The sequence below is a fragment of the Spermophilus citellus genome (assembly GCF_964194105.1).
Source record: "Spermophilus citellus genome assembly, chromosome: 5".
Classification (NCBI taxonomy): domain Eukaryota; kingdom Metazoa; phylum Chordata; class Mammalia; order Rodentia; family Sciuridae; genus Spermophilus; species Spermophilus citellus.
Window position 1 is genome coordinate 53479586 of NC_138186.1, and position 23706 is coordinate 53503291.

General features: G+C 43.1%; 1 protein-coding gene across 2 annotated transcripts in view; it reads left to right on the plus strand.

The window, feature by feature from the left end:
• TBC1D22B (TBC1 domain family member 22B) overlaps window positions 1-23706 on the plus strand; it is a 73558-nt gene that overhangs the window by 17400 nt on the left and 32452 nt on the right. Inside the window, exons 3-8 of one of the 2 annotated variants that reach the window (XM_081293641.1) lie at window positions 6811-7118; window positions 9486-9665; window positions 10148-10218; window positions 12227-12355; window positions 13609-13674; window positions 17744-17793. In XM_081293641.1, coding sequence (XP_081149767.1) covers window positions 6811-7118; window positions 9486-9665; window positions 10148-10218; window positions 12227-12355; window positions 13609-13674; window positions 17744-17793 — 804 coding nt within the window. Of the gene's footprint in view, window positions 1-6810; window positions 7119-9485; window positions 9666-10147; window positions 10219-12226; window positions 12356-13608; window positions 13675-17743; window positions 17859-23706 lie in introns of both variants that reach the window. The other variant, XM_081293640.1, reaches the window with a different exon arrangement.

Below are 23706 nucleotides of genomic sequence, written 5' to 3' on the forward strand. Positions count from 1 at the left end.
AGCGGTAGCGCACTCGCCTGGCATGCGTGCGGCCCGGGTTCGATCCTCAGCACCACATACCAACAAAGATGTTGTGTCCACCGAAAACTAAAAAATAAATATTAAAAAAAATTCTCTCTCTCTCTCTCTCTCTCTCTCTCTCTCTCCCCTCTCTCACTCTCTCTTTAAAAAAAAAAAGTTTAAAAAAAAAGTAAAAAAAAAAAAAATGGCCTGCCTTGAATCTTATACCTTTCTGTCTCGGAGGTGACAACCCTTTCCTCCCTACTTTCCTCTTCATTGTCTCTCTCTCTCTCTCTCTCTCTCTCTCTCCCTCTCTTCCTCCGTCCCTCCCTCCATTTCTTTCTCTATTTCTCTCCCTCTCCCTGCCCCACTTCTCTGGGGATTGAACTCAGGGCTTGGCACAGGCTAGATAGGCATCCTCGGCCCGATGTCCTTCCATTTTTTATCTTTAAATCTTCATTTGAGTAAATTCCAATTTTTCTTTGTTACCTAGGATTGAACCCAGGGGTGCTTAACCACTGAGCCCACATCCCAGCCCTTTTTATTTTTTATTTTGAGACAAGGCCTCACTGAGTTGCTTAGGCCCTGGCTAAGTTACTGAGTCTGGCCTTGAACTTGTCTGTCTTCCTGCCTCAGCCTTCCTAGTCACTGAAATTACAGGAGTGTGCCACCATACCTAGCCTCCAATTCTTTTTTTTTTTTTTTTTTTTTTTTAGTATTTATTTTTTAGGTGTAGATGGACACAACATAATACCTTTATTTTTATGGGTGCTGAGGATCGAACCTGGGCTCCGCCCATGCTAGGCCAGCACTCTACCGCTAAGCCACAATCCCAGCCCTTAGCTTCCAATTCTTACTCTACTTTATATTGAATATTATCTGTTTCAAAAATATAATGAAATATTCAAATGCATAAAAAGGTATGAATAAAAATACAGCAAACATCCTGATATCCACAACTCAGCTGATTGACTCCTGGTTTTTACTTTACTCTCAGTGGTGTTAGGGATTGAATCCTGCACCTCATGTATGCTAGGCAAGTCTCTGCCACTGAGCACACCTCCAGCTCTAAAATTCACCTTTTTTTTTTTTTTTTTTTTTTGTATTGGGGATTGAACCCAGGGCATTTAACCACTGAGCCACATCCCCAGCCCATTTTATTTTTTCATTTTTGAGACAGGGTCTCACTAATTTGCTTAGGGCTTTGCTAAGTTGCTGAGGCTAGCTTTGAACTTGCAATCCTTTTGCCTCAGCCTCCTAAGCCACTGGGATTAAAGGATAGGTATGATGGTGGGATTCCAGGTGTGTGCCACCATGCACCACCATGCCCGGCAAAATTCACCTTCTTGATTTGGTTTATTTGAAGAGTCTTCAAAGCTTGCAGTATTTATGCAGTCTGGATTTACATGTGGCCTCTAAGCAGGGAAACAACAATAAGGACACATGCCTGTGCAGTGGTTTGTGGATGACAGATCTTTCTTACTCCTATGTAAATTTCTTCTAGAAGTGAACCCCCTGAGGTGGTACTATAAGGGGTGGGCCTTGGGCCTCTCCTAGAGAGGAAAATTAGTCATAGAGGTCATGTTGTCGCACAGGAGTACTTTGCCTTTTTGCTCATAGGTGGATTTTTGTATCTGCAGACTCTTATACTGCATTGCTTAGTTTTATTATTTTTTTATTTGATCTTTTGTTTGTTCTCATTGTTCTTTCAATAGGTGTAGAGTGCTCGTCCTTTAGGGATTGATGAAGGCCAACAAAACAACCTATTCCACTGATTAATAAAAGCAGAATGCACATTGTGGAATGCATGATTAATTCAGAGAAGCATAAAGGTGAAATTAAATATCACCTATAATTCCACAGCTCAAAGATAAGCACTGTTAACATTGAGGTATTTTTTCCTGTTCTTTTTAATGAATACCTTTTTTAAAAAAAATACAGAGATCATAAGAAATATATAACTTGGGGGCTGGGGATGTGGCTCAAGCGGTAGCGCGCTCGCCTGGCATGCGTGCGGCCCGGGTTCGATCCTCAGCACCACATACCAACAAAGATGTTGTGTCCGCCGAGAACTAAAAAATAAATATTAAAAATTCTCTCTTTCTCTCTCTCCTCTCTCACTCTCTCTTTGAAAAAAAAAAAAAAAGAAATATATAACTTGGGACCAGGCATGGTGGCACATGCCTGTAATCCCAGCCATTCAGGAAACAAGGCATGAAGATCCCAAATTAGAGGCCAGGCTCAGCAACTTAGAGAAAACTGTCTCAAATTAAAAAATAAAGAGTGCTGAGAATGTAGCTCAGGGGTAGTACACTTGCCAGGGATATGTGACACCCATCCTGTGAAAAACAAAACAAGAAAGAAAAAAGAAATATATAGTTGGGTCTTTTTTTTTTTTTTTTTTTTTTGCTTTTATTTATTTTAACACCCTTCCCATATATGACTATTTTTTAAAATTTGTTCTAATTAGTTATGTATGAGGTAGAGTGCATTTTGACGTATCATACATAGATAGAGTATAACTTCTCATTCTTCTAATTGTACATGATGTAGAGTTACACCAGTTCTGTAATCATATATGCATATGGTGTAATAATGTCTGATCATTCTACTAGCCTTCCTCTCCCAAACCCTTTCCCCTCCCTTTACTCCACTCTGTCTAATCCAGTGTACCTCTGTTCTTCCCTATCCACCACCCCCAATCCCCGTATTGTGAATTAGCATCCGCATATCAGAGAAAACATTCAGCTTTTGGTTCTTTGGGATTGGCTTATTTCACCTCCCATGATATTTTCCAGTTCTATCCATTTACCTGCAAATGCCATAATTTCATTCCTTTAAGGCTAAGCAATAAGCCATTGTGTATATATACCACAATTTCTTTATCCATTCATCTGTTGAAGGTCACCTAGGTTGGTTCCATAGTTTAGCTGTTGTGAATTGAGCTGCTATAAACATTGATGTGGCTGCATCATTGTAGTATGCTGATTTTAAGTCCTTTGAGTATAAACCAAGGAGAGGGATAACTGGGTTAAATGGTAGTTCCATTCCAGGTTTTCTGAGGAATCTCTATACTGCTTTCCATAGTAGTTGCATCAATTTGCAGTCCCACCAGCAGTGTATGAGTGTACCTTTTTCCTCACATCTTCACCAACATGTATTGTTCCTTGATAGTCTTGATAATTGCCATTCTGACTAGAGTAAAATGGAATCTTAGTGTAGTTTTTTTTTTAAGTTGTAGGTGACACAATACCTTCATTTTATTTATTTATTTTTATGTGGTGCTGAGGATCAAACCCAGTGCCACACCAATCAATGCAAGACAAGCGCTCTACCATTGAACCACAGCCACAGCCCACTCAGTAGTTTTGATTTGCATTTCTCTAATTGCTAGAAATGTTGAATATCTTTTCACATATTTGTTGATCAATTGTGTTTCTTCTTCTGTGAAGCATTTGTTTAGTTCCTTAGCCCATTTACTGATTGGGTTATTTGTTTTTTTGGTGTTAAGTTTTTTGAGTTCTTTATATATCCTGGAGATTAATGCTCTATCTGAGGTGCATGTGGTAAAGATTTTCTTCCACTCTGTAGGCTCTTTCTTCATGGAATTTGTTTCCTTTGCTGTGAAGAAGCTTTTTAGTTTAATTCCATCCCATTTATTGATTATTGATTTTACTTCCTGTGCTTTAGGACTCTTGTTAAGGAAATCGGTTCCTAAGCCAACATGGTGGAGATTTGGGAGAATCCTATTTTAATCTATTTTGTGGAGATTGTTTTTTACTTTTGGTGGCTATAATTTAGTTAATCACTTCTATTTTTTTTTTTTTAAAGAGAGAGTGAGAGAGGAGAGAGAGAGAGAGAGAATTTTTAATATTTATTTTTTAGTTCTCGGCGGACACAACATCTTTGTTGGTATGTGGTGCTGAGGATCGAACCCGGGCCGCACGCATGCCAGGCGAGCGCGCTACCGCTTGAGCCACATCCCCAGCCCTATTTTTTTTTAACAGTACTAGCAATTGAACCTAGAGGCACTTAACCACTAAGCCACATTCCCAGATCCTTTTTAGTTTTTATTTTGAGACAGGGTCTTGCTAAGTTGCTTAGGGCTTCTCTGAATTGCTGAGGTTGGCTTTGAACTTGTGATCCTCCTGCCTCAGCCTCCCAAGGCATTGGGATTACAGATAAGCACCTCCACTGCAGCCTCAGCCTTTTTTTGTAAGACAGGTTGTCACTAAATCACAGTTGCCAAGGCTGGCCTGGAACTTTCAACTCTCCTGCCTCAGCATCCCCACTCTCTAGGATTTCGAGCATGTGCCATGGAGCCTGGCTAGATTTTTTTTTTTTTTTTTTTTTTTTTTTGTTTATAGGTTTTAACCAAAAGAAGTAGTGGGCTGGGGCTGGGGCTCAGTGGCAGAGCACCTGCCTCGCACATGTGAGGCACTGGGTTCGATTCTCAGCACCACATAAAAATAAATAAACAAAATAAAGATATTGCATTCATCTATAACTAAAAAATATTTTAAAAAGTAATACTAGTATAAACTGTTTTAGATCATCTTTGTCTATGCCTATGATTATCTTTTTAGAGATAATGAACTACACTAAGACTCGTGGTATGTGTTACCAGATCATGCTCCAGAAGATTGTATGATACACACTCATTGTAGTATTAGAGGACTAGATTCCCTGTATCCTGCTTTTTTTTTTTTCATCAACAATCCCTGTATCCTGCTTTGCACTAAAAACAATACGTTATTAAGACTTTTCTTGTTTAATGGGTAAAGAGTTGCATCTTGTTTTCATTTACAATATCAAATATGTCCTTGGAATCTTGTATTCTTCTGTATTATTACGATGTATTTTCCTTTATTCCACCTAGGCTAGTGTTTGAAAGTAATGTCTTGTGATATCTTGCCCTCTTTTTTGGTATTCTAATAGGGGCATTTTGATGAGCTATGTCAGTTGTCAGACTGTATGTGTCAATGTTAATTTAAACTGTTTTTTACAACAGGTAGTGGACCATCTGGGGCAGTGATATGGGTCAGCAGACCACAGACCTCTACCCAAAGAGAAGAAGTACCTCTTAGAAGTGGGGACTTCAGCTCTCCTGGCAGATCTTTGTTTATACTCTGGAATGGCCCTGCCTGGCTGCTGGGGGTGGGGGTGGGGGGTTAGACAGGCATTTTAATGATGTTTTGACCCTGTTGTGTTCCAGTCTCTGTGTACTGTAAACTTAAGATAAGACCATATCCTCTGCTTCCCTGTTAAAGGTCTGAGGGATGCTAGGTAGGGCTGAATTAGAAATGTCCTAACCAGATTGTCCTGGGGCACCAGAATAATGGCCTTCAAACACTAAAGGGGAGTGGGACTTGGGACATAAAGAAAAAAATTCAGTAAGTAGGAATGATGTTATATGATTATCCTCAATGGGTTAGTCTGATGTTTCCCAACTTTTAGTTATATACCATCTTTGTGAGTTTTTGCTATATCTTGTACTATTCTTTATTAAATACATTTAAATTTTTAAAAAAATTTTCTTTACTCAAATAGATTTATTTAAAAAAGTAAACCTCATCACTTCAGTAAATGAGAAACCAATATCATTTGCCATAAATAGAACGTAACTTTAAACATAAAGTAAGGGCTGGTGTTGGGGCTCAGTGGTAGAGCACTCGCCTGACATGTGTGAGGCACTGGGTTCCATCCTCAGCACCACATAAAAATAAATAAATAAAATAAAGGTATTGTGTCCATCTACAACTAAAAAAATAAAAATGAAAACTACACACACACACACAAAATAGACACAGTGAAAAACAACAATCTCATTAAATTCTAAGCCAGATCCTGTTGTTGGCAAATATGTTAGTCCTGAGGCTGCCTCTCGCTTTGTTTACAAAACAAAAAAAAAAAACACAAAAAAACAGAGTCTTAAAAACAGTAGTATCGGGCCTGGGTTGTAGCTCAGTGGTAGAGCGCTTGCCTAGCATGTGTGAGGCACTGGGTTCAGTCGCCAGCACCATATAAAAATAAAACAAAAAAAATAAAAGTATTGTGTCCATCTACAACTCAAAAGAAAAAAAACCAGTAGCATCAAACTTAGACTTTTTCTCCTCTAAGCTAGCAGAGGACTTTAACAGAGCTATTAAAAGGAACATTTTCATTTTGGGACTTAGTGTTTAATCCTACATATGTGCATATGTGTTGTGTTATCTCCTTTCCTTCCAGTAGCTTATGTCATGCTCTAAGGGCTGGTTCAGGTTGTGTTGCCATAACAGATTAACTCTGAAATCTTAGTGGATTAATACATGAAGGTGTGTTTCTTGCTCATATTGCTTGTTCAAAATAGGGTGGGGTGGGGTGGAGGCCAGACTGTGGGAGGCCAGACTGTGCCTAGGCTGAGGGAGGCCCACCATCTGGAACCTTGCCAGTCACTATCACAGGAGGGAGTCGTGGAGAACTCAAGCCTGTGAGTTCTTTTATACTGTGGACTTGAAGTGTGTACATCACTTGTTTTCTCAGCCCGTTGGCAAAGTCACATGACTTTGCTTAAATGCAGGAAGGCTGGGAAATATAGAGGAGTACATGGCATGTTTGGTGACCATTGCTGTCTCTGCCACATCTACCTGTGCTACAGAAGGCTGGTCTGGAAGCCTCTGGATGAGCAATGGATGTGGGCAGTTGTTGTCTGAAGAAGGTGATGATTGTGTAGGGCTAGCTTATTATATTGTTGATATTATAAAAGCAAGTAAATGAAAGTAGTCAGACATGCTGAACAGCCTCTTGGTAATGTTGTGTCTTTTCTTAAAGCTTCATTAAAGAACGGTCAAAAGTCAACGCAGTTCCTCTGAAGAATAAGAAGGCCTCAAGTTTTCATGAGTTTGCTCGGAATACCAGTGATGCTTGGGACATTGGCGATGATGAGGAAGAGGACTTTTCTTCACCTTCTTTCCAAACTCTGAACTCAAAAGTTGCTTTAGCAACTGCAGCCCAAGTTCTAGAAAACCACAGCAAGTTGAGGGTAAAGCCAGAACGGTCCCAGTCAACAACATCTGACGTTCCTGCCAGCTATAAGGTCATAAAGTCCAGCAGTGACGCCCAGCTATCCAGAAACTCCAGTAAGTCCCTTCTGCCCCCTCCACAGCCTCGGCCTTCTCAGCAGAGTACGTTTTATTTAAAAATGATTTTTCTTTAAGGAATCACCCAGATCTTCATGGGGTGGTAAAAAGCAAGCTCAAGCCTGAGGTTTGACATCAGGGAGCCTAACTGGTCACTAGCTGTTCTTGCACCTCCCACTTTGGTCATCGCCCAGCCCTGTGACTTGGGCCTTCGCTTCCTGACACCCAGATGTTGCCTACTGTTCTCCTTTTCTTTTTCCTTTTCCTGTGGTGGGGTCTAAAACTTCTGTGGTTTGATTGCATTAGATCTGCCAGGTTTATGACGTTGACTTACATCTTTAAAGTGGTAATGGCTGAAATGGTTGGCAGCCCTGATTGACTTCCTTAGCCCTGGGGAAGGCCACCGGTGTAAGGTGGTCTTTTTCCTGTTTCTGCAGGAGGGAGCAACAAATGATAGAAAGCACCAGGTCACAGCTCTCTGCTCATCTAACATGCCCGTCAGCATGGGTGGGACGAGAGGAGAGGCCTGTTCTGTTTTTTCTCAGGAAACTGGCCTCAATAACTGGTTGGGGTGATTGTGGTTTTATAAGATATTTGGGGACTTTCAGTGTACTCTTGTGTATCCATTGCTGAGTTTAACGTGTCTAAAGGGTTTTATGGAAGTCAGTTATTCAGAGCTGGGGAGGGAAGGACCGTCCTTCTAGTGAAAGTTAAAGTGGCTGACCGGTAATGGACAAGAAGGAAGTTCAATATCAGAGCCCTGGAGTGTGTCCTGGCTCATGTTCTAAGAGCATTTCATTACAGCAAGCTCTTTACACCATTCCACAGTCTTTTTCCATCTTGCTTCAGGTCCCAGCTTGAACCATCAGTGCCATGCTCAGATGGGCACTTGGTGTTGATTGGTCCGGTGGCCACAGCAACAGGCTGTGGAAAGTGTCTACACATTGTAATTGGGGGTGTGGTTCCCAGTGTGAGGAAGGCCCCCATGATGATCACTGTTGAGCTGTCCCGGACTCTCCGGCATTTTTCCCTCATGGAGAGGTACCCTTCTGTATGCATCTGTAATATGCTGGCTGTTAACAGACAGATGTACACAGAGGGGAACCTCTGTGTATCTGCTCAGCTTTGCGTTTTCTAGGTTCCACTAGTGACAGTAGGCATCCCAGCCAAGCACCTCGTGGCAGTTGTTTCTGTAAACTTTCTAGTAGTGCTGGTTAATTTTGTTGTGACCATTACTTTTAAGGCCTAGATGTATTAAGAATATGAAACAGTCATGAAAGTCATGAGAGTCATGATTAAAAGCACTTCTCTGAGGATATAGCTCAGTTGGTGGAGTGCTTGCCTCCCACGTACAAGGCCCTGGGTTCATCTCTCAGCCAGCACCACAAAAACAAAACAAACAATCCCCCCCAAAAAAAAAACAACAGCAAAACAAACAAACAACCCCCCCCCAAAAAAAAAAAACAACCCACTTCTCTTTGTGGTAGTAAAATACTTTGGTGTTTTGGAGTCAGATATAATTGAGGTGTTATCTTTGCTCTCACAATGACTTAACTTCCTCAGGCTGCCCTTGTCTGTAAAATAGTTATAAATTCTTGCCATATGTTGTAAGGATCAAGTGAGATCACTTATACATAGTAAGTACTCAATAAATGTTCGTTCTCTACTGCTTGTTCCTCCTACCCACCATCTTGACTTAGAATATCTGGGGCTAGACAGAGAGTTCCGTTCCTGTTACTTCTGTCATATCATGGTGAAGTCAAAGCTGGTTCATTTTGGTGGGAGATGTGGGAGCACAGAGGAACAGTAGCTCCCCAGCATGGGATTGCCTTTGGCCACAGCTGCTTACCCACTGATTCCCTGATGGGCCAAGGACAGGCTAGAATTGGGCCTGGGCTGCAATCCTCTCATGCCTCAGGACAGCCACGCGGGGCCTGGGCTTGAGGAGAGCAGCCCCTGCTTTCATTACAGTGTGCTTTGAGTGTCACCACTTCTCCTGTGCCCTGTGATGTGGAAACAGAGGAAAGCACCGCCTCAGACTGCACACATCCTTAGGTGGGGTAGATAGGTGCCAGCCTGGGGTAAAAAGAAAACACTGGACCTTACTTGGAGGTGCCATGCGTGTTCTCAGAAATTGCTGCAGCATCTGGAGTCTGTGAGCACATGAATGCCTTGGTCCTACGCACAGAACGCAGCCTTTTCTCTGGGGGAGGAGTGGAGCCCGGTGGGGTCTCCACTTCTTGCTGCGCCTCAGCTGGGCACCTCTGGCAGCACTTTCAGGCACAGCCCGTGCTCCGGAGGAGGAGGCCAGTGCTGGACAGTCAGAGTTGAGGTTTCTCATTCTCTTTCTCTTTCAAATGATCTCAGGTGACACATGCCTGAGGAACCCACTCCATAAACAGCAGTCACTCCCTCTCCGACCCATCATCCCCCTCGTTGCCCGGATCTCAGACCAGAATGCTTCTGGGGCACCCCCAATGACAGTCCGGGAGAAAACGCGTCTAGAAAAATTCCGTCAGCTTCTCTCCAGCCACAACACTGACTTAGGTGAGTCTCTGGAGCCCAGGCCAGGCAGGAGCGCTTGGTGACTGGAATTCTCAGAGACCTGGAAGCTGTTGCTCTTTACTCTTCCTTCTTTTACTTTTCTAGTATCTCCTGACCTGGCGCCCATTGCAGAGAACTGCAGGTATTAAGGCCGAAGTAGAGAGTAGGGATGAGTGAGGTGGGATTGGTGTCTGGGGCCTGTAGACACAGCGCAGCTCCGGGCTCTTCTCCTTACGGGGATTCTTACTGAGACCCACACCCACGGTTCTCTCTATTCCCCTCTGACTCTCGTCTTTGAGCTCTTTACTACAGGGCTGTGTCTGTGGCCTTCTGCTGCTCTTTTCAGTTCTCTTCCCTGTGCTTGTAGGTGGCAGGTGGTGGTGACCTCACTGGGATGGTGGGAGGAGTCAGGCAGCGCTGGTCCAGGTTTGTTTTAGGGCCTTTGTGGGAGGACCTAATCCAACAAGGCTGTTTTCTGTTTGCAGATGAACTGAGGAAGTGTAGCTGGCCAGGGGTTCCCAGGGAGGTTCGACCCGTAACCTGGAGACTCCTGTCGGTGAGTTCTACCCACTGTGTAGAGAAGCGTGAGCCTCACACAGCCCTTCTTGCCTGATGAGGTTAGTCTGGACAAGTTGGTCTTACTCCATAGACTTCTGTAGTCCCACTGGATGTGACAGAGCTGTGGGCTGCAGTCCTATTTCTATGCACAGAGACACATTCTTTTTTTTTTTTTTTTTTTTTTTTTTTTTGATACTAGGAATTGAACCCAAGGGTACTCTACCACTAAACTACATCCTTGGTCCTTTATTTTTATTCATTTTATTTTATTGATACTGGGGATTTAACCTGGGGGCACTTAAGCACTAAGCCACACTCCTGGCGCTTTTTATTTTGAGACAGGGTCTTGCTAAATTGCTCAGGCTAGCCTCAAACTTGCCATCTTATCTCAGCCTCCTGAGCCACTGGGATTACAGTCATGCACCACCATGCCCAGCTGTTATTTTTTTTATCTTATATTTAAATTGTTGAGGCTGTCCTCAAACTTGAAATCCTCCTGTCTCAGCCTTCCTAATAGCTGGGATTATAGGCATGTGCCATTGTGCCCAGCAAGACACATTCTTGAGAGTTTATTCTCAGTTGTGCAGGGTGGAAATATATTCGTATTCCCAAACGTGGAGAGAAGCATGAGTTGGCTCCTGTGGTCTCAGTCTCACTTTCTTAACAACGGAGAAGCAGAATATAGTAAGACAGAGTGATCCCACCCTTGCTTTTTTAAAAAATTGGAAATTGAACCCAGGGGGCATTTACCACTGACCTAAGCCCCTAGCCCTTTTTTATATTTTTATTGTGAGACAAGGTCTCACTAAGCTCTTAGGGCCTCATTAAATTGCTGAGACTAGCCTTAAATTTGTGATCCTCCTGCCTTGGCCACCCAACTCGCTAAAATTAGGGTGTGTGCCGTCATGCGGGGGCCCACTGCCCATGAGCAAGCTCTGTCACTCCCTGTGCTTCACTTCTTTTTCAATAGGAAAAAGAAAAGTGGTCAAAACCCACTCAGCTACTGTGAAGTGGGTTAGTAAGTGGGCCTCCCTCTGCAGCCATACTAGTCTCACTCCCCCTGTGCACAGAGCACTGTGGTAGGAACACTTGGACTTGCTCAGTCTGTGATTTCATTCATTCATCCAGTAAAAATTTACTGATGGCCTGCTGCTTGCCAGGCACAGTGCCAGGTGCAGTAGCATATTCAAAGTCAAGCAAACCAGCATCCTGCGCTCCAGGCACTGACTGGAGGCATTGCCTGAATGTCTTCGAGAGGAAGTATCTCTTCCCTCGCTGCTCTCCCAGCCCAATTTTGCAGCCACGTAATCATCACCTCTGCCACTTTGAGTAAGTTTGGATGCTGCTCAGGGTGGATCTGGTGAGCAGAAGAGGAAAAGGAGATGAGAGAATGGGAGTGGGATCGGGACCAGGATGAGAAGGAGAGTTGGCCTGGAGCTTGGGCTAGGAAGGGCCTGCTGCCAGAAGTTCTGTGTGGCATTGTAATTGCCATGTCACAGATCCCATTCAGCTTCCTAAGCTGCCGATTCTGAATGGTACACTGGAAAAGAGTGTGTAACCAGTACCAAGGCCTTGGCACACTACTGAGATGCACCATAGAACCTGCCAGTTCCTTGTGATTCCCAGAGGTGCTGGCCTACACACACGTGGCCCTTAGAGGCCGTGACTTGGTCTAGTTCCCTCCCACTGACCTACATACACAGCTCTAGGCTGCCAACTCCGGGAGCCGTGGAGTGCTCCCCAGCAGTACGTGCTCCAAGCGCCGCACGGGGCCAGTGGACTGAGGAACTCGGAGAAAGCTGGCCCTGTTTCTTCTGCCCACATGTGGACCTCATTGAACAAGGGCAAACACTGTGGCCAAAACCAAAAAGGAATTTGCTCTTGACCTCTTGGCAGTTTCCCTTCTGTTCCTTTAATAGTTTCCAAACCACTGCTCAGGCTAAAATAAAAATAAAGGACTCGTCCAGCCAATGTCTGTCCTCACTGATGGGCAGTCTTGTCTATAGGGCTACCTCCCCGCCAACACTGAGAGAAGGAAGCTGACTCTGCAGCGGAAGCGGGAGGAGTATTTCGGCTTCATTGAGCAGTATTACGACTCTCGAAATGAGGAGCATCACCAGGATACCTACAGACAGGTACGGTCCTCGCCTGCCGCCCCTCGGCTTATTTTTGGGGTTCTTTAGGTGTGTCGCCTGGTAGCATTTCAGGCGGAGGTTTTCCAGGTCTTCGGGCTCTAGTGTACAGATTAGGGATGAGATTTATTTCCAGAATTCCTGCTTTTCATTCAGTGGCTCTGATTTTAGCCATTTTAAATAGATAGAACATTTTTAGCACTGGTCAGTGACAGTGCTTCCCAAACTTTAATGTGCATGCAAACCACCTAGGACCTTAAATCATAGTCCCCACCCGGCGACTATGAGAAAATGCAGCTCTTCAGTGAGGCCTGCCCTTCCAACAAGCTCCCTGGCAACGCTGATGCTGCTGGTCCACAGACCACAGAGTGAGTGATGGGTGTTCTGGAACATGAGAGGAAAGACAGCTTCACTCAGGAGTGTCCAGTCTCTCTGGACTGTGACATCACCTCTGGCAGCTGCAGGTGCTCAGTGAGCACCTCCAGCTGCCTGTCCTTCTGCAGGAGCCATCGCTATTAGGGAATCTTCCAGCATTGCCTGCAGAAAGGACTGTTGGCAGCTTCTCAAGTGAAAGAAGGAGAAGAGGAGTCCAGGGGTGGTGGGCCAGCCCCAAGAACTGAAGTAGCCTCTACTGCTGATGACATCATCTTTAGGATGTCATCCTAACTAGGGCATTGGGAAGTCCTTAAAAGCCAAACCAACCACGAGTAACCTCTTTGGTAACAGAAGTGAGATTTTCAGTTCCACTTCATGCAGACCAGCCCCCCGGTCCTTCCTCACTTCTCATGTGTTGAGATTTCATAAACAAGTCCTTCTCTGCTCCCCTGTCCTAGCGTGTTTTTTACAGTTACTGGAGCTCTTAAAAGAGAACTAAAGTTCTAGAGAACTGTTGACAAGTTAGCTTCTGAGAGAGGTGTGCACACTTTGGTTGTACTTCGTAAATAAGTGCCTTCCCAGAGTGAATCAGATTCCAAAGAATGGGGAAAGCACTGGATTCCCTTAGGCCCTGAAGCAGTTGCTTGTTGTAAGTGGCTTGTTTGGGAAGGTGTCCTTGCTGCTCAATGAACTATTGCTCTCACGGAAACTACTGCATACAGATTGGAGGGTTTAACTGACTTTTCTTCTGTGTTGGTCAGTTCTTTCTAAAGATAATCTGCCTCTAACCCTTATTCCTTTGATACCCATTTCTTAAGAAAATGACTTGTCAAAAGAACACACTGGCATTTGTGTTTTTGGATATGGCTTCTCTTTTTCAGATTCACATTGACATTCCAAGGACGAATCCTCTCATTCCATTGTTCCAGCAACCACTTGTACAGGAGGTGAGGGATTTACCTACCCTTCTTTGGTCCTTCTCCCCCATAGCCCAGGGCACCTGGCTGCAGTTCTGCAGCTCATCACAACAGTACCTTATGTTCATGTGTGAAGCTTTGTTTCGGAGCACTTTCTCATGTGTTCTCACTTGATCTTCATCAATGTGAGTGGAGAAGAACTTACTCAAGAGTCTTGGGGGCTACCTGGTAACAGGGTAAAGAACCTGTATCTTAGAATTCCTATTCCTGGGTTTGTTCTACTTTATCAAACTAGAAGTAGTGGTTGTTTTTGTTTTAATTTGTGGTAACACATATATAACATAAAATGTACCACTTTAGCCTTTTTTGGGGTGGGGGGGCGATATGGGGGTTGAACCCAGGGCCTTGCTGGTAGGCAAGTGCTCTACTGCTGAGCTATATCACCGCCCTTTTAAAATTTTATTTTGAGACAAGGTCTCATTAAGTTACCCAGGCTGGCCTTGAACTTTCCATTCTCCTGCCTTAGCCTCCCAAGTAGCTAGGATCATAGGCGTGCCCCATTGTGCCTAGTCATTTTAGTGGACAGTTCACTGGAGGAGATTTACTGGATGTGTGAACATCATCATCATCCATTTTCAGATCTTTGTTCATCTTCTCAGTTTGAAACTCACTACCCATTAAATAATAATTCCCCATTCCCTAACAACTTGCATTTTGAATTTGATAACTCTAGGTCCCTCAAATAAGTGAAATTATATAATGTTTTTTCCTTTGTGACTGGCTCAATTCACTTAGTATAATGTCTTTCAAGGCTCATTCTTGTTGTAACATGTGTCAGAATTTCCTTCCTTTTTCAAGGCTGAATAATGTTCAATTGCATGTATGTAATGCATGCTGTTGATTTATTTATTATCGATGGACACCTGGGTTGCTTCTTCCTTTTGGCTATTGTGAATGATGCTGCAGTGAACATATGTGCAAATGTTTGTTTTAGTCCCTGTTTTAAATTCTTCAGAGATTAAACCCAGAAGTGAAATTAATAGTGATATTTTGAGACCTAACAAGTTAATGAAGCACATGGAAGGTCAATAGGGCTGTTATCTTTTGGCACAAGTGGTAACTATAAACTCCTTGAGATCAGGAATTTCCTTTGTAGCTTTGCAGTAGCCAGGACGCTGAGTGCTAATGCTCTTTGAATTGATTTCAACTCTCATAATAGGGATGATGGTAAAAATGCTCAAAAATAATTTCTGTTTGACTCTGGAAAATATTCATGATTCTATTTAAACATAAGTGTCTTTACTGATGGGATTCCTCATGACTTACCAATGTCATAAGGAATATTTTGAGGCTGACACCATTATTTTACCTAGAAGATTCAGTTCAAAAGAGGCTAAAAACCTATTCCATACTTGTATAATTTTATCAAAATGGATTCTACTATCATGTTTAACCAAGAAGAACCAATTAAAAAAAAAAAAAAAAAGAAGCTGAAAACATTTGGAATCCCTTTTAGGCACTCAGCATTCAGCTTCCTACTACTTAACCCTGCAGGGGCACTTTACCACTGAACTACATCCCCAGTCCTTTCTTTATTTTTTTGTTTTGAGACAGGGTCTTGCCATGTTGTGGAGGCTGGCCTTGAACTTGCAGTCCTGCCTCAGCCTCCAAGTTTCAGGATGCGTGTGCCTGGCTAACCCTGCTTATTCCTTATTTTAACTTGATGATATTCAGATACTTATCCTTTCTTTGTGCAAGCTTACTCTAACCTTGGAGATGGGAAAGTAGTTGTTCAAAAGGCTTTCCTAGTGTGGAATCTGAAAATGAAAATGGAAATTCAAACTTTATTCTTCATAGTTTCTTTCTTTCTTTCTTTTTCTTTTTTTTTTTTTTTGTGTGTGTGTGTTTGTTATTTTTGTTGTGTTTTTTGAGATGCTGGGGATTGAATTCAAGGCCACATGCAAGTTGGGAAGCACTTTACCATTGAGCTATACCCCAAGCCCTTTTTATTTTACTAAATTGCCCAGGATGGCCTCCAACTTGAGATCTTCCTATCTCAACTTCTGAGTTGCTGGGATTGCCCGTGTGCACCCCCCAGGCCCAGCTTTGTCTTTTTTCTCAAATCACCTTTTCATGATATGGGCTGTAGTCATCTTGCCTGAGTAAAAACCCCAACCAAGAAGCAAGAAGTAAGCAACACTGAATACTGAAAGGCTTGCTTTGTAAACCTGAAAGATAATTGACAACTCTCTCAAAAGTAAGTCAGAACCACTCACCCTAGCAGAGGAGCTGAAAGGAGACCTTCAGGGGTTATCCTGTCCCCTTCTGTCTGTAGGGCAGGATCCCACGTCTTTTCCTGTAGCGCAGATCCCATGTTGTCCCGGGTTGCCAGGTTTGATGCCCTGAAGATGCTTTTGCTCGTACAGTGTGGGTGTGTCTGCATTGTCCCATCCTTTTACTATGGAGGCATTACTACAGGTCTCCATGCACTTGGCCATTGTTAAAGCCAGTCACCAAGGATCTGTGTATTCATTCACAAGGGCCCAGTAGTGTGGCATAAAAACCCTGGGAAGGCCCCAAGAAAGACTGTCCTGGGGACAGGCAAGTGCTGTACCGCTGAGCCATACTCCCACCCCTGGAGGAGCTTTGTTAAAAAGGTGTCCAGACAGACAAAGGCCACAGAGGTGCAGGGAAACAAAGAGGGGCAGAGAATTCTTGAGATTTTCTGAAATAATTTTGGTCTAGCTCGAGCTATGTTTTCAAGAAGGCGAGAGGTCATTTTGCAAGAAGGCTCCCATTAGTGTTGGGCTGATATAAACGAGTGCCCCACCCGCTTCCCCACACCACAGACGGCAAGCGGGTGAGTGCAGTGCAGGCAGAGGGACCGCTCACTTCCTGACAGGGCTTTGTTCTCACTGCATGGAAGCTGTTTCTCAGCCCTCTCTGACCCCACCATCTGACATAGGGGCTGAGAAACAGCCTTTATTGTGTCTGTAGATGTTTCCCTGTATTAAATAACCATCTCCAAAACCATATAACCATTTCCTTTTTCTTGGTCTTCCTAGAAGACTTTGCCTGCTTAGGACTGACCCCAGAGCTAGCTGGTTGGAACCCCACAGAGTGTGTGTGCTAGGGAGGCCCTCTGAACTCCTTCCCCAGCTGCACACACTGTCACCTCTGCCATTCCTCTGGTGTGGCAGCCCAGTCAAAAAAACATTCTCAAGAATGTGTCTGGCCCAGGAATTGTGGTCAACAGGACGAAGCCAGACATCAGGTGTCTTCAGATGGAGAAAATAGGGAGGAGAAGCCCCGAGGGCCTAATGCAGGCAGAGGGGAATCTAGTTGGATTGGACGGGGCAGGACTCTGATAAGGGGCTGTAAAGATGTTTTCTGTATCCCCAGCTTAGACATATGGCTTCTTGTGACCAATATACTTTACCCCAGAGGTTCTCCTGTGGGGACCCCAGCAGTTTTCTCTTTTTCAAAGTCCCAGCTGTGTGAGTCCAGAGAATTTGATTTCTTTGACTTCCTAACTCTAGCAGATGTCTGGGTTGCATCCTGATATAAGAAGGGAATTCCTGCATGTATAGTCTGTCACTTGTTCCTAGTCAGGCAAGAATGGAGCTAAATCTAGATCTCCTTCCTTCTCAGCAGGGTGAGGGGGCGGTGGAGAAGGTATTTCCTCTTTAATTTCTGTGATGACCAAAAAAGATTTAGAGAAAGGTATCAGACTAGAATGCTCTGATATCTTGATCCTGGAAATAGAAAAGCAGCATCCAGAAATGAGAATGTGCTGGCTTGAATTAGTGACATCTATAGTGAGCCTGTTTCTAAGTCATTTGTATCATTATGCTATCCTTTTCCCAATTTTTATGTCACAGGAACCAGATACTGAAAAGATAAAGGGCAATAATTACCTTAAAAACAATTAGTGCGTTAGAAACTCTGCATTTGTATCTTCCTTTGTCCCACAGAATGTAAAAATTTCCTCCCAAATTCTTCGCCAATCCTGAGATAAACTGTGTGGTAGGTAAGTGGAGGGCGGGAGTGTGTCCCCGTGATTTAACACTCGCGTCTTCTTTCTTTCTCATTTTCCTAGATCTTTGAAAGAATTCTATTTATTTGGGCCATCCGACACCCTGCCAGTGGGTATGTCCAGGGAATTAATGACCTGGTCACTCCGTTCTTTGTCGTCTTCCTCTCAGAATATGTGGGTAAGAAGCACGAGCACCGAGTTGAACGAGCTGTCACTCTTTCTCATCTGCCATCTGTTTGTTTGTTTCTCCCAAGAGTGCAGCCAGTGTGTCCTGCTAAAAAAGACAGATAGTGGCTTTGGAATGTTTAACAGTGGTACCAGCCTGGGGTTCATCTCTTGAGATGATCACAGGTCTCACCTCAAAAGACCTGTTTTGTCACAAGAATGAAAAAGGTGATGTATTTATGTTCTGCCATGAACAAAATGGTCTGATGGCTTATTTGAGGTTGTTTTAGGATTACTTTGAACTCAGACACAGGCTCCCGTCCATAAGTGTTGGCATTTTGGGTTGTGCATCAGGCCTTGACACTTCAGTTCATGTGCTAGATCTTAGGAGCAGGATATGGACACGTAGGGGACAAGAAGTTGGGGTATGAGAATCCAGCTTGTATTAGAGGAGACAAGTTGGGCCAGGGAGAACCCCAGGACCTTGATTCCTAACCCTCCTCCTTCACCTTTGCCCTACTGGGTTCTCCTCACTTTGGAGAGTGGGTGATTTATGGTTGCAATTGGGCTTTCTCATGGTCCCCCCTAAATGAAGCAGAGTCTTGAAAGGAGTTGAGGATCTTGTTTCTCCTCTTTGGTTTCCTTGATGACTTGTGCTTAGAGGTTCATGGGGACATGGAGGCTTTGTTTCCTTAGTCAGGGCAAGAGAAGCTCATGTAGGAATAAGAATGTGGAAAGGGACTTGGAAAATCATCCCCTGCAGGCCCTCATTTCATAGGTGAGTTCTGAGGGCTTCTGCCTACTTACTGGTGGCAGAGCCAGAATTAGAACCTTTTACTTTAGGCTCTGGGGTGATGAGTTATTTGGGGCTTTGGAGGAATAGGTCCATCCAGTTCAGGTTTTCTGATGGGAAACAAAACGATGGTCTTTGATGATACAGTCTCAAAAAGTTAAGGCAACAGAATATCATCCCTTCTTTTGCTTAAATAGCAGCAGCCAAGGTAGAACTGGTGGTAAGGCCTGGTATTGTGGCACACACCTGTAACAGCAGCTACTCAGGAGGCTGAGGCAGGAGGATTTCAAGTTGAAGGCCAGACTCAGCAGCTTAGTGAGGTACTTTCTCAAAAAAGGCAGGGGGCTGGAGTTATAGCCTCAGGGGTAGAGTACCCCTGGGTTTAGTCTTCAGTTCTACAAGCATGTGTGCGTGCGTGCGCGCGCGCGCACACACGGTACTGGGAGTGAGGGTGGAAGGTCATTCTTGTCCACTCTTTCAGGTGATCCTAAGAAGAAAGCACAACTAGTTAAAATTTAGCATCCAGAAACATAAGAAAGCCTTTTCTAGAGCACTTTATCACTCCCTGAATAATAGGTCAACTTTAGGAGGCAACTTAATTCTACTGTGTTTTTAACTGTATTAGGAAAGTAGTTCAAATCTGTCATGGTGGTGCCTGTCTGTAATCCTAGTGACTCCAGAGGCTGAGGCAGGAGAATCACAAGTTCAAGGCCAACCTCAGCAACTAAGTGAGCCCCTATCTCAAAAATAAAAAATAAATAGGGCTGGGGATTTCAGTGTTAAAGCACCCCTGGTTCTAATAACCAGTAGCAAAAAAAGAAAGTAGTTCAGCTGATTTATTGGAATTTGGGGATTGTTTTTTGTAATAGTCATTGCTTTCTTTTTCTTCCTCTTTCCTGCTCTTCCTTCTTTTACCTTTTCTCCCTCGTCTCCCTCTCTCTCCCTCTTTTCCTCCTCTTACATGCTAAGAACACAGCTATAGTTTTGTTGTTTTTTTTTTATGTCTCTTGAGCTTTATTTATCTGCTGATATGCCCAGTGACTTTTTTTTACAATGACCTTGACATATCATACATTTGAATCAGATGGGATATAATATCTCATTTTTCTGAGTATATAGGTTGCAGAATCACATTGGTCATGCATTCACACATACAACTATAGTTCAGATTGGATATTTAATTACCTTGTTAGCCATTTGTATTTTCTACCAAGCTTCCCTTTACTTTCCAAGAGTGCCCATCTCACTCCTACCTCAACCCCATCTGTTCCATGAAGCTCCTGCCTTTCTGTGATAGATAGAACTGATTTCTGATCCTAGTCTTTGACAATCAGCTGCACCTGTCAACGAGGGAAGCCATTGCTGACCTGTGGCATCTGCTCAGGGTGGGCCTTTCTGCTTTCCCGAAGGGCCAGTCTAGGCCAGCCTGCATAGTCTCACTTCTACAGCTCATCTCACTTGGTCTTCAGGACCTCCTGACCTAGAAAGAGGGGCCCAAAATATCCAATCATGCTAAATTTCAAATACATGTAAAAATAGAAAAAAAATCATATTTTATACCCACTATGCCCATCACCCAACTCTAGCAGTGTTTTATTTATCAACACTTTTGCCAATTCTCTACCACTTCACCTTGTAAATTATTTTGAAACAATAAGACAAGGAAACACAGCCATAATACATCTAAAAAGTAATAATAGCTCTTTAATATAACCTAATGTACAACCAGTGTCCATAAATTCCCAGTTCTTATAAATTTATTCAAAAAGATTGAATAGAGTCCAGATTAGGTCCATGTGTTATATAGTTGGTTGATAAAGCTTTTTGAATCTCTCAGTTCCCATCCATCTTTCTTCACCTAAGGAATATGTCAGTTTAGTCCTTGTTTTTTACCCTAGGGCCTTGCCACCTCAAGCAGTAATAGCATCCTGATTTTTAAATCACGTTACCTTTTCTAAAGTACCTTGACAAACCTGATTTTATTTAGTAGAACCAAATATCTCTTTAAGGTAGATGTACCAACCTGCTTTACAGAAGAGAAATCCAAGGATCAGAGATTTAAAGAGATTCCCAAATTCAAATCTGGATTTTCTGACCTTAATACTTAATTCTTGGGCTGGGGATGTGGCTCAAGCGGTGGCGCGTTCGCCTGGCATGCGTGCGGCCCGGGTTCGATCCTTAGCATCACATACAAACAAAGATGTTGTGTCCGCCGAAAACTAAAAAATAAATATTAAAAAAATTCTCTGTCTCTCTCTCTTAAAAACAAAACAAACAAACAAACAAAAAAACAACTTAATTCTTGCTATTTGACCTGGGGATATCTCAACTGAGATCTTTGTCCTTGCACATCTAAAGGCTCTCCCTACAACATTCTCTGATCCAAAGTAGTTTAAAAAAAAAAAAAGTTGAGGCCAGGCATGGTGGCATACTCCCCTATCCTAGTGACTCGGGAGACTGAGGAAGGAGGATCATAAGGTTAAGGCTAACCTGGATAACTTAGCGAGTCTGTCTTCTCAAAAGATAAAAGGGGCTGGGTATGTAGCTCAGTGGTGGAGTTCTTGCCTAGCATGTACTGTGCCCTGGTTTCAATCCCCAGTACCACCAAAACAAAAAACAAATGTGTGTGTGTGTGTGTGTGTGTGTGTGTGTGTGTGTGTGTGTGTGTTGGTGGAGGTGGTGGAGGCATCATGAAGTTGGTAATGCTCAATTATTTTTCACTTCCCTACATGAGAATTTTGATGGTTCAACCTAATATTTTTCCCCTGGCCATCATTTATCTCTAAATTTTGTTTATTGTGTCTTCTTATATGGAACTTACTAATTTTTATATAGTCAGCTCTGTCCATTCAGCAGGTATTTATTGAGTTCTCACTAGGTGTCAGGGACTAGTGACTAAAGAAGACAACAGTGGGCCCTGTCTGTGGAGCCACACTATGATGAAGACTGTGAAGGAAAGATCTTCTTTAGGGTATTTGGATTGCTTAGGAAATCTTTTCTTCCTCACTCCAAGATTGTAAAAATACTCTACACTGTTTTCTTCTGATACTTCTGTGGTATCATTTTTACATTTAGCTTTTAAAATTTCCATTAATCATTTATTTTCTTGTGTGGCAGGAGTTGGGACTATTCTGATTGGAGGACTAGTTGTTTCAATACCATTAATAAATAGTACATTGTTTTTTCATTGATACAAAATATTTGTTTATAGTATTTATAATATATTATAAATTTATAAATTTATTAAAATCCAAGTACCACAGGGCTTGGATTTATTTATTTGTTTTTTTATTTTTAATTTTTTTAATAGCCTAGTGTGGTAGGACACGTATTTATTGTTTTGCATTGTTTTTAATCAGCTTTTTTTGCTGCTGCAACATAAAGACCTTACTAGAACAACTGTAGAGGAGGAAAAGTTTATTTGGGGGCTCACGGTTTCGGAGGTCTTAGTCCATTAAGTGGCTGACTCCATTCCTCAGGGCTCAAGGTGAGGCAGCATCTTGGCTCCCAGTGCCCCACCTCCTCCAAACATACCCTACCAGCCTTCAGTTACCACCCTTAATCCCATCAGGGGATCAATTCACTGATTGACCTAAGGCTCTCACAACCCAATCATTTATTCTCTGAACCTTCTTGCATAAGCTCATACTTATCTAAAATGCAAAAATATATAGTCTATTCCCAAGAGTCCCCATAGTTTTAATAGTTCTGAGATTGCTCAAATTTCAAGTCCAAAGTCTTCTCTAAGGCTCAAGGCAATCTCACATTGTGAGCTCCTATAAAATTAAAAACAATTTACAAGTATCCAATATATAATGGTACAGAGAAAACATTTTCATTCACAAAATTAGGCACATAGAAAAAAGGGATAGGACCAAAGCAAGACTGAAATTCAGTTGGGCAAACAGGTCCTGTAGTTCTGTATCCAGCATCTGCAGCACATGGCATGATGTCTTCTCCAAAGAGCTTGTTTGTTGTAGCCCAAGTGGCCTTTCTTTTGGCTTATCTCTATTCTATTCCTGCAGCTTTCTTAGGACGATTATTAGCACATTACTGGCATGTCTTAATCTCGGGGATGTCCACTTTAGCTTCAGCTTTCTCCTCACATCCGCACACCTTGATTTCTCAGGGGGTGCCTGCAGGGATGCAGACCCTGCTGTACTCTGCCTGGCCTGCCAGGCCTTCCTTTGAAATCTTGGTAGAAGCCTCCATGACCCCCTGCTTCCAGCATCCCGCATTCCTGCAGAACCAGCATCACGTTGACACCAAGGTCTGCTGCCGTCTGGAGCAGTAGCCCAGCCTCCAGGGACCCTGGCTGCAGTAGCCGCTGAGTGTCTGAACATGTTGAAAAAATTTCCTAGGCCCCCTTGTGCAAGAAGGGGCGCCCCACTGGTCTCAAGAATTTTCACTTTTACTCCCTTGAACTTGAGTTGGGTGTGGTCTTGCCAGCTCCTGAGATGCCCTCAAGCCATCTTTCTCTTTGACTCTGGGCAAAGTCTTTAGCATTTCTTTAGTGGCAGTACTGTCTTTAACAATTACAACTTCCTTAGCCCTAGTTTTACTCTCATCATTCAAGTTCATGTTTTTTAAACCTTTCTGCTCCTGATTATCACAATAAATTTGACTAAAAGCCACCAGCACTATCCAAGCCTCTTCCTGAATGCTATGCTTCCTAGGAATTTCTTCTGCCAGATTAAGAAGTTCATTGCTTTTAAAATCAGCCTCACAGAAAGTCTCAGGAGGGCAAAATGCAGATACCTTCTTAGGCAGAACATAACACAAATGGCCTCTACTCCAAATTCCATTATAGTCGTCCTCTGAACCCTCTTGATCCCTCTCTTCCCTGTCCATGGTCCTGTTGCCATTCTAATCTTCTGAGCTCCCACCAGAATCGGCCATTAAGCTCCACTGTTAGACCACGACACAAAGAAAAGACCACTGATTCCAATTGAAATCAAATTAAAGCAAGCTTATAATTTCCATCTGCCAATGTGTCTCCCCAAAATCGCGGGAACAGAAGACAGCCCTGCAGCTCTCTAGGAGCACAGCTTTATAGCACAGAAAGTTA